The sequence below is a fragment of the Plectropomus leopardus genome, chromosome 9, assembly GCF_026936395.1.
Source record: "Plectropomus leopardus strain MGB_pleo_1.0 chromosome 9, ASM2693639v1, whole genome shotgun sequence".
NCBI classification, from domain to species: domain Eukaryota; kingdom Metazoa; phylum Chordata; class Actinopteri; order Perciformes; family Serranidae; genus Plectropomus; species Plectropomus leopardus.
Window position 1 is genome coordinate 27758006 of NC_142184.1, and position 10931 is coordinate 27768936.

Below are 10931 nucleotides of genomic sequence, written 5' to 3' on the forward strand. Positions count from 1 at the left end.
GAGTATGGGTACCTTTTCTGTTGGTCCAAAAAATCAGGCTCCATTTGATTCTCTATGGAGCAACTCCCGACTTTATATCCAATGACACTGTGTTTTGGACTTCCTTGGTTTCTGGCTTTGAGAGTGAGTAGCTTGTGTTCACAAATATTGATTAAACTTTTAGAGGTCATGGAAATAACATACTGAAATGCTTTATTTAGGTTTTGTTCCCTTTTAAACAATCAATATAATGTGAGCCACACAATAAAATTATCTTAAATGGCAGAAACCCTGTTTTGGTGGAAATAATTATGGCTGATTCATTATTATACCAAGGAATCCAGGAAAACAACACACAACTTTAGACCCTGTGTTCAGGGGTGGCTGAAGTACCTGAAAGTCATTCTTGAAGAAAAAGTACAGATTTCTTATCAGAAAATGGCTTTGGTAGAAATTAAAGTTACGTATTGGAATATTCCTTGAGTAAAAGTCATAAAGTATCTGATAGTCACTGAACTTAAATATCGCAAAAGAAATCTTAGTTTATTAAATGTACTTAAGTATTGAACGTTAAAGTACAACTAAATACTGGTAACAAAAAAGCAAGCGATCAGAATTCTGAGAATTATGAAGTTTAACCACCTTAAAAGTTGAGCCTATAACACTAACACTTAAAGAAAAACAGTGTCTTTTTTCTAACTTAAAAGTATTTGAAGAAAAAATCTATTTTTTCCTCTCCCCATTCCTTCATCCTTTTGTCAGTCCCTTCCTTACTTCCTCCCTTCTTTCCATATTTTGTCATAAGTACTGAAATGCTTAGGGGAAATGTAGCAGAGTAATAGTAGGCTATAGCCATGGGCTTCAGGCTTACATTGTATTCAGGAAATGTAGTGGAGTAAAAGGATACATTTTGTCTAAGAAATATAGTGGAATAGAAGTGAAAGTTGACAGAAATATAAAAACTCGGGTAAAGTTCAGATACCCACCAAGATACTTACGTAATGTAGCGAAGTATTATTATAATACTTATAATACATCCATGATTATTACTCAATTACACTACAATACTGCTCGGGTTTTCAGAGTAAACGGCCAAAATATCAGGCACTGTAACAGCCACGTGGTGGTGCTGTCCTACCAAAATATCAGTTTTTCCTTCCTGTGGTTTCTCTCACGTGACGAATGACTCTGACCTCCGGGTGAACCTCGCGAGCAGGAAATAACCCTCGAGACGGCTCCAGACGAGACGCCATAAATTGTCACTTGCTGTAGTAGTTTTATTGCTAACGAGAGCCAGTTGACTTGGAGAAGAACAAGGAACAACACTGTCCAAAATTTAACACCGGGGTCGCTAAATAACGGAAGCATTACGCCGTCAAATGATGCGTAAGGTAGGTGTTTAGCCTAGCTTGGTGACGTTAACAAGCAGAGGGCCAGTACATTAGTGACTGGTAGCTATCCTGTTAGCCTCATTAGCTTGTAGCTGGTGTTTCGAGATACATTATCGGACTCTTTTAGCTAGCTCTAGTGGGTTCTTGGCTTTTTCCACAACGAAGTGTGTGCCAGACAACGTTTAAGTCGCTCGTTTGCCATGTGAATCAACGTGAAACTGTACCTAGTTGAATAGACAACAATTTGGGAGGAGTTTTGCCAGAAGAGGATACAGGGCCGCTGGGGTTTCAAACCACTCAGGCGACTGTACACAGCCGTGGTGGGTTTCAAAACGTGTTCATTTTAACCCTCTGAAAAGGAAAATAAGTAAACAAGGCAATGACAACAAGAAACTTAGAGAAGGCAAATTACCTGAAAATTGGCACACAAAAAATAAGAAAAAGAAAAGTTAAAAAACAAACAAACAAAAAAACAAAGAGAAGACGAAAACGTACTTAAAAATAATGCTTATTCTGTAACATAATTTTCAATGCACGTATCTGGACCTTTTTCCCTAAACTTATTATTTAATAATTTTCTAAATCTATTTCCGTTTTATTTTTATGTATTTATTTTTTGTGGAACATTTCTTGCCATTGCCTTTTCCCCATAAAAGAAATAAAGCAGATTTGCTCAGCGTTTAAATACATGTGTCTGAGCACAACAGAAGTGATGTCGATCCAGCTTTCAAAGGGTTAAAGGGTGTACAGTGTAGTGTTGCGTTTCCCTTTAACATTGTGGACTCTAAATCCAAAAATGTCACTCTACTTCATTAACCACCTTTAACCCTTGGTGAAAGGCATGAAGAATGGAAGCCCTGAGGAGTCTCAAATGTAGTACTATCTGCTAAAAAACACACCCCACTCTTTTACACTATGTGTAAAACATTCATATATCCAGTCATGTCTTCTCCTAATATTGTGTTTCCTGGGAGCATAACTTCACAGGACATGGGGCTTGCATAACATCATACATGAACTAAACTCAAGCAACATGACAGTGATTATCCAAGACAGCATACCATCTGTCGATAAGCGAGCCTTATCTGTGTGCTGGTATGCTCAAGTAAAAAAAACTTGATGCACTGAAACTGAAACTTGGTGTATTTCTGTCTCCCTGCTGATTGAAACCAACTTGATTTGCAGATGCCTGGTCAACTCGACAGCTTGAAGCCCAGGAAGAGGAAAAGCAGCTCCAGAAAGGTTTGTGTTAACATGTATGCGGTAGAGACCAGCCTGTATAAAGAGCGTGTAAATACAACAGTTATGTCCTGCTGTTTCTGGGTATACGTCTTTAGTCGAATAATGTTTTTCTTTACATAACTTATATTGTACCATGATTGATGTTTCTTTCATAATATGGACAATTATAACTGGTTGACTTTCACATCTGAGAGCTGTACTTGACGCACACGTTAGGCTTGCTACTAAATGTGTCTTGCATCCTCAGGGGTGTTAGACGAAGTACAGTGGTTTAAGACCAAAGGATTTGAATCATGATTAACTGTGAAATTATTCTAACCCTGGTCTATATCTTTCTGTGACAGGCTTCCACTACAAGGAGGAAATGTATGAAAAGTCCAAAGACACAGTCAGCAGCAGAGAGCAGTTCAGTCATCAGTGGCTACAGTAAAGCACTTGATCCTCTGGAGAGACTCTCGCTCATCAGCTGTGAATGTCAGCAGTCGGCAGGCAGGAGGAGATGCTCGGCATCACCAGAGCTCGAAGGACAGGAGGGCAAAGAAAATGAACTTAGGACAGGGCTGGATTTGGACAGCTGCGGAATGTACAGCATCTGGGACAAACAGGAATCTGAGGACATGGACTGTGATGAAACCAGCAAAAACATCTTCCCAGATGACGACAGTAATCAGATTCTTCCTGTGGAGCAGTTCTTTGGGAACTTGGATGCAGTACAGGTGAGGAGTTTTGGTTTATCTTTATAACAGGGACAATCTGTGTCTCAGGTTGGGTTGAGTGAAAAATGGTTATGTAGAAGAAATATTTTCCAACTCATGGTCAATTTAGGAGCAGCTCTGCTTAAAAACTTAACATTCAATTGATAAAGCAGCACCTGCATCTGTTTTCAAACTAAATGTTGTACAGTTTGACAACCTAAATGGCGTAACAGCATGGGACGGAGTTGCGCAAATTTTAACTGTTATGAACAGATATTAGGATGACGCAGCGCAGTCATGGAACATATCCGAAACAGGGGGTTGACTGAACTGGCAGAAATGTTATGAGTGCATTTAGAGCATGAACCAACATCTTTGACTATACGGGCAGGCTTGACTAGGCAAAATTAAACAACGTGTCACAGTGGCTGTATACATTTTGGATATTTGTTTTTCCCTTCTAGGTTGGTAATGAGTAAAGTTTTTTTTTTTGTTTCAATGTATCTCACAAATTGCACATTTAATCTTTTTGGCACCTCTTTGTGAAGACTTAAAAAAAAAGTCTAAATGAGGCACGAGAGCATTAAAATAAAAGAACATTATTTACAGTGTTCTTCACAGCAGCCTGTTGCACCAGCTGTGTGTAAGTCTAAACTTAACCGAGTTCTAATGTTAATTATTAGAGTTGTGATTCATGCATTAGTAAATTAAAGCTGGTTGACGAAAGAGCTAAGTTACAACATAACTCTAAGCAATAACAAAATAGTTACTTTTGGCCCAAAATAGTTACTTTTCTGGTACACAACATCATTATTCATTACCTGCACAAAATTGTGCAACACAAAAATCCAGTCAAGACTGATTTATTGACATGATATTTCAATATCTGTCTAGCTTACTATGATGTGCTACATTATGAAATGATGCTTGCTAGCCATGAAACTGATGCACATGGTAACCATGAGGATGAAAAGCTGGTGCAACCCAGTGCAAAACCTCAAGTGTGGCCTCTCCTTTCAGGTTTATTTATTTTTGGGGAAATAAATGTATGGGTGCTGCAGCATCCCCAGCATCCCTACTCCCAGCTGTGGATGTGCAGCAAAATTTCTTAAGTATTTAAAAAAAAAAAAAGGGTTGTAAAAATGCAGAATAAAACATTGTGTTGCTACAGAAAAGTGCTAACAGTACCATGAGTGAATGCTGTACAAGTGCCTCTCTGCCTTTCCATTCATCAACTCATGCTCAAAATATGACACACTGCCTCAAGAGAATTGTTGCATACAGTCATTCTTTGGTCAGTTTGTCCTGTGTCCTTACAAATATTAGAAAAAGTACATTGGTGTAAAAGTAAAGGATGCTGATTGAACTGTAGACGTAATATCAAAGACATTCTCTAGATCAAAGACAAAATGTAGAGAAAGGGTGCTCTCATAACCACAGCACCTGCATCAAATGTTGAGTAACTGACTTAAGAAACCTTCACTGCCAATTGACTGGTATACTGTAATAAAACCATTAATGCTATCCATGTATGCACTTATCACAATGTACGTGGTATACCCGTACTGCTTCTTAATATTGAAGCGATTAGATTTCCTTGCTTAGGTGAAGATTATGTCCATGTTGAATGAATTACAAAAATCTGACTTAAATTCCACAGGACTTTCCTCAGAGATCGTCAGCGTCTTCAGCCCGTGTTGACAGGGAGAACAGGAGACGACATTACTATGCACCAGAGGACAGTGATGAAGAGGAGGCGGGCCTCAGCAGTACGCAGCGAGACGACAAAGAGGACACTTAATGAAGAATAACTGCACTGATGACTGTGATGGACTCACAATCATGCCTGTGGAAGGACATATGTTTCTCAGCACTTACAAAAAAGCGGCCAAACGTATTCAGATGCTGCCTTCAGTCAGCCCTTAAATCATAACGCCGTCACACGAAAACCATGCGTGATGATGCTCATGAGTCACTGGTGAGGAGTTAGGAGGCTTTAACTTGCTGTTGCTGAATCTTGCTCACAAGCCTACATTGTATAAGTGCGTGTTTGCTTTAATCCTACTTCCATGTGCTGAAGTGATTCAATTCAATATTATTTATAAAGCCCCTTATCACAAAACACTCCCCCAAACTCCCCCAAAAAAACCCTGTAACAGGGGTAAAAGAAAAAAGTAGAAACCTCAGGAAGAGCGACTGACGAGGGATCCCTCTTCCAGGACGGACGGACAGACATGCAAACGATGTAAATATTCTTCACAACTCAAAATCTCGAGCATCACAGAATTCGTCGGCTGGTGTTTATCACTGTTTCAACAGTTTGAAATATACAATTGTTGACTATACTATGAGGACCGTCCAAATGCACAAAAATGCTGAATTGTTTTCGACTCGTAGTACTAAGACTGAAATTTGAAATATTTAATTTTATATTTTTTTAATATAGCTACATTGACGGGATAAATATAGCCACATGTTGGGAACATATACAATAGTGCCTGTTTAATTATTTATTGCTGAATTTATGCTCACACCACCCATGGTACAGACAACTTTGGTCTTACCTGGATGGCATGTTTGCGTGGCACTTTATTCAGACAAGTCGGTTCACATGACATACTGCTTCCTAATTTTAGTGCAAATTTGCAGTGTGAGATTAGCCTTACAGAAGATGCCAAACAGTGTTGGAATAAAACCAGAAGCTTTAAAAAGCTTCTTCTAACAAATCTACAAATTTAGAGTTCTAAACTTTTCAATGCAAATGTCATGTGTTGATAAAGGCAGCGCAAAGACAGATTTCATCTTCTGGTTTCTGTATATAAATGTGGTAAATAAGGAGGGTGCACGCGCCAAAGAGCATTTCCATAATAAGAGCTTTTTAATATCATATATTCAGTGTTTAAGATGAATGTCATTGCTCACTAAGTGTCTAATATTCCTCAACTCAACTTTGTGTGCTGAGTTTTTTTGTTTTTGGCAGCTGATTACCATACAACACATCTGTAATAATAACATACATAAATATATATATCAATGCAGCTCATAATGTTCCCTGATTAGCAGGCCCACACAGAATTCTAATAAGACCTCAGCTGATTTAAAAAAAAAAAAACAAAAAAAAAACTTAAAAATGAATATTTCTATCAGATTACAAGCAAAAAAACAAAAAAAACATTCTGCAGATTTTTTTTCTTGGTCACCACTAAAAATGGTTTAAAATAATCTACAGATTCTGTTTGGGCCTGAGGTTCCTGTTTGGTTTACATTTGCAAGTATGAAAAAAATTCTACATATAAATGTTTTATTAAAACAAATATGGACTCAAAAACTTCTAAAGGTTTTTAGCATATAAGCAAACTGAGGATAACTTAAACCTGACTTTAAATGAAATTGAGTTTTCAGATTTTGTGGTTAGCAGTAATTGCACTAGCGCTATTCACTCCTATGCAACTTTCTGACTGAGTGAATACCCCAATGTGATAAATTCATGCATTTAACATTACCGTGCCAACATTAAGAAAAAAAATAAAGGTTTTTCATGATTTCAGTGTAATTATTTTTATCTAACAAAGCACTGCCAGTCTTTTTAAGCTCGACAGGCTACACTGGTTCAGAAAGCAGAATATGTTTTTTTTAAAAAATGAAGTGAGGTATAGAGGGGAGGTCATGTTGTTGTCCATCTGATCTCGCTACAGTGGACCTGAGACAAATCTCATCAGTGTAATTCATTATGTCATCACATTTCAAATCAATGCAGTCATTTTGCATAAAAGTTAAGTAAAAATATTCACACCAAGCGCCTTTTCTTCCCTTTGAGCTTCTGTTTTGTGCCATCTGTGTTACTCGCTTGTCTTAAAATCTTCTCGGTGTCACACAGCAGGTTGTGAGCTCCTTTGTTGTGGCACACGATGTGAACCAGTTTCAGGTTTTCCCTGGTGAACAGCAGGCAGTAGAAGTAGTTCAAGTTGACGTCGGTGCTCTTGTGATTCTGCAGAGCTTCCAGCAGAGCGGGAATGATCGTCCTCTTCTTTTCAATCCTGGACACGAGATGGAGAAAATCAAGTTTGTTCCTCTACGAGGAGGTATCATGGTCAACCTAGTGCGTCATCACCCACTGTTATTGGTAACTGTTTAATCAGATCACTGTTTCACCAAAACCTGACTGATTCTTCAGCAAGTAAGACTGATGAAGTAAAAGAGGTGAGAGCACAGGTCAACAGGTTACCTGCTGATTGCGTGTGGCACGGCACGACACCAGGGACAGTGGTTGCCAAGGAAGCTGCCTTTGCTCCCGCCTGTTTTATAGTTTGCTAGCAGTATGTTTGTTTTTGTAGCATGATATCCTCTTTTTCATAAAAATACAACTTTATTCTCGTAAAATTCAGACTTTTTTTCTTGTGAAATTAAGACTGTATTCTCTGAATACTACAACTTTATTCTCATGAAATGATTACCTTTTCTTGTAAAATTATGACTTTATTCTCATAATAACATAAGTTTATTGTCATTAAATTATGATTTTTTTTTTAAAGATTTTTTTTTGGCATTTTTGCCTTTATTAGATAGGACAGATCAAAAGCGTGAAAGGAGGAGAGAGAGATGACATGCAGCAAAGGGCCGCGAGCTGGAATCAAGCCCGCGGCCGCTGCGGCAAGGACACTGCCTTCATTTATGAGGCCTGCTTTATCCACTCAGCCTCCGGACGCCCCAAAATTAAGAATTTTTTCTCGTAAAATGACAACATTCTTCTCTTAATATTGTGACTTTTTCTCTCATTGTATTATGGCTTCATTCTGGAAGTCTAAAAAAAAATGTATTTTTTTCCTCAGTGTGGTCCTAAAACTCCGTCATCGTTCTCTGGCACGTCTTTGATGCTATCACTTAAAAGATGGGTCACATCCGTGTGGTCAGATAATTCAAATACTTATTACAATATGTCAAAGCAATGTGTGGATGATTGCTTTTAAGTGCATCAGAAATAACCAGCATATAGCTGGCCTTGGTTTGCCCTCTGTGACAGTGAGATGCTTTTGACTAAAGGCTGAAGCGTCCAACCTGTGGTCCAGATTCCACGTGCTGAAGACGATCCTGCTCTCTCTGCTGCCGTAGGGGTTGATGGAGTGGCGAGATGAGCACACTTCCTGCTCAAATGATCCCTGAGGAGTCAGCAGGGAAGAGGAGGAATCAAACACAGGTCCAGCTCTCTCAAAATGTTTTAGATGTTTTGTCGAAAGTGTAGGTGGAATTTATAGAAATGCAGCCAACAGATAGATGACTCGTCTTAAGCTCGGTACGTGGTTTTATTTCTGTAAATACCTGGCAGGTGAACCATCCTTCCTGAGTACAGAGGCGATCTGGCTCCTTCTCAGTCCTGTCAAAGTAGCAGCCGTTGTACTTCGCCGCCTTCAGCATTTCTGCCAGGCATTTGGTTGCTGTCAGAAACTCTGCCTTGACTTTGGCTTTCTGTATGGTTTTGGTAGCACCATTTACCTGAGAACAGAGACATAGAGCCATACCTTTATAAATGACGCCAGACATCTTGAGATTCATTCATAGAATAAGGAGTTTTACCTCCTTCATGTAGCTTCTTATCCTGCTTTCACAGCTGAACTTCATGTATGCTGACTTTGTCTTGAATCGAGCATCAACACCTGAAATGACACCACACTGAACGACAAACTGCAGAAGAACTGAAGATTAGGTGTTTAGTGGAACATCTGTAGCCCACAGTTAGTGTTTTTTATTGGTTTTCATGGGAGTATACTGGCACCTTTTTTGTTTTTTATTCACACATTAACACTTAAGCGTGTTTGCAGCCTGGCATGTGCAAATGAATACAAAGTTTGTTAGTTTGAAAGTTATTTAGTTAGAATTTCTGTGTCATGGTATCAAGTGTAGATGGCCTGACTCTCCACTGGGCTTTGTACCTTTGAACCAGCCTTCATCCTCCTCTCTGCTCTCCAGCTCAGATCTGTCCTCCAGGTTGCGCAGCAGGTCAGTCAGGATTTTACGCCTTTTATGAGACTGTTCATCAGACAGGAGCCCTTTCGCCGCTTCAATAAGGTCATCCGCATGCCGGTCTGTGTTCAGTAACTGACTGATGTCGCAAACAACTGGGAGCAGAACCACAGGGGTTATAAGGGGTCAGGCAACAATAACACCATCGTAGCTCTAAACTCACTGGTCAAAGTAACAGATACACAAGTTTAGAATTGATTTTTTTTTGTCTGAGATTGATTCACCTACCTCCACTCCACGTCTGACCTCTGGAGAGAAGAACAAGCTCAGTGTTGTCTGCCAGAGTTGGGAAGAATTCCTCTGTCACTTTTGTCCCATCCGCATACAAACAAACATGTGCACCAGACAATGGCAACTAGAAATGATAACAATGTTTAAAATAATAAGAATTATAACACAGGATATTTGAATTTGAGTGAAATGTAAGACCACAGTAAGATATTTCTTTCATTTTCTTCCAAAGAGATTAATTTTATTGTAAGCGATGTGCAGGACAGAGTCTCACACACTCTGAGTTATTAAAAAAAAAGTAGTTATTCAAAAGTATTTTTTAATTTTAACATTATTCAAGGGGATGCACACTATCTTCCACTCACAGTCTCACAATATAACCACTGTGCATACCGAGAGTTATGATGACAGAATACAGTGATATGCTTTTTTTGTAGTTCCTGTGTTTTTCCTGATCTTTAGGTTGAATGTTGCCTCACACCACAGAGTTATCTATGGCAGTCTGTGAAGATTAAATTTATCTCGTGTATCTCGTGCTGTGTATCTACGTGTACGCCCTCATCTGAACTGAGATGAACTGTTACGGCTAATCTCTCTGAAACAACCTGGATCAGCAACATGTTTTTAAAAACGCGCTCTTAAATTACATTTATGCACACTCGTCGAGGTTGGTATACTGTGTATAACTTTCTAACCTGTTGCTACCTACCTCTGATGACTGTTTATGTCCTCCTGAGTATAATACATGTGTATTATCAAGTAGTTTGCATATCTTGTACCCCTTTATCAAACAGCTGTTACCAAATAGCTACATGCACCAACGCTGAAAATACACTAAAATGAGTGCACCTCACTTGTCTTACTTCTACCCACCAGCGGCTCCAGTATGACAGCTGTGTTTCTGGCTTTCCCGTCTTCCCCTTTTAACCATATCGTCGCTGCTAATGTAGCGGAACTGGCGGTGTACAGCTGTTAAAACAAACTACAACAAAACACCCGAGCTTACCTGTAATAATTTGCAACCTTTTTTGAGCAACTCCTTCACATCTTTTGCTGCAACTCCGTACTTTCTGTTTTCATGACAACTCCTTATTTTTACGGGTTTACTTTTCTTGAAGAGTCCAAACATTGCACTGCTTTTTTGTGTTGTTTTCAGTTTGTACCTACCGCTTCCTCCTTCTTCTTCCTCTTGAGGCTGACTTCACTCAGCGGTAATGTGTTGCTGCCCCCCAGTGTTTCTCCTCTGCTACTACCTTTGGCTGAGAGGACCAGAAAGTGTTCTGATTTTTTACACATGAAAAAGTAGCAAAACCATTACAAAAAAAAAGGAATTAAAAAAATGATTAAATAATAAAACTTCATAATTATCACTAAA

At 38.9% G+C, this 10931-nt stretch overlaps 2 protein-coding genes across 2 annotated transcripts; one reads left to right on the forward strand and one right to left on the reverse strand.

The window, feature by feature from the left end:
• The first annotated feature begins 1168 nt into the window (after nucleotides 1-1168).
• c9h1orf174 (chromosome 9 C1orf174 homolog) lies at nucleotides 1169-6849 on the forward strand. Its single transcript, XM_042491383.2, has 4 exons — nucleotides 1169-1370; nucleotides 2556-2612; nucleotides 2957-3328; nucleotides 4968-6849. The coding sequence occupies exons 1-4, from the start codon at nucleotides 1359-1361 to the stop codon at nucleotides 5106-5108; spliced, it is 582 nt and encodes a 193-aa protein (XP_042347317.1). The 5' UTR covers nucleotides 1169-1358; the 3' UTR covers nucleotides 5109-6849.
• dffb (DNA fragmentation factor, beta polypeptide (caspase-activated DNase)) lies at nucleotides 6163-10717 on the reverse strand. The gene is made up of 7 exons (XM_042491382.2): nucleotides 10563-10717; nucleotides 9554-9680; nucleotides 9235-9420; nucleotides 8879-8958; nucleotides 8624-8797; nucleotides 8363-8463; nucleotides 6163-7344 (listed from the first exon to the last, which is right to left on the reverse strand). The coding sequence occupies exons 1-7, from the start codon at nucleotides 10683-10685 to the stop codon at nucleotides 7095-7097; spliced, it is 1041 nt and encodes a 346-aa protein (XP_042347316.2). The 5' UTR covers nucleotides 10686-10717; the 3' UTR covers nucleotides 6163-7094.
• Nucleotides 10718-10931: the final 214 nt, after the last annotated feature.

Bases quoted from the DNA above. Each gene is read 5' to 3' on its own strand.
- c9h1orf174 (XM_042491383.2), top strand. The intron at 2,613-2,956 runs GTTTGTGTTAAC...TTTCTGTGACAG, and splicing joins GGAAAAGCAGCTCCAGAAAG to GCTTCCACTACAAGGAGGAA. The intron at 3,329-4,967 runs GTGAGGAGTTTT...TAAATTCCACAG, and splicing joins GGAACTTGGATGCAGTACAG to GACTTTCCTCAGAGATCGTC.
- dffb (XM_042491382.2), bottom strand. From the start codon at position 10,685: ATGTTTGGACTCTTCAAGAAAAGTAAACCCGTAAAAATAAGGAGTTGT. The intron at 9,421-9,553 runs GTAGGTGAATCA...TTCTGCTCCCAG, and splicing joins AGGTCAGACGTGGAGTGGAG to TTGTTTGCGACATCAGTCAG. The intron at 7,345-8,362 runs GTTGGACGCTTC...TCTCGTGTCCAG, and splicing joins ACGTGGAATCTGGACCACAG to GATTGAAAAGAAGAGGACGA.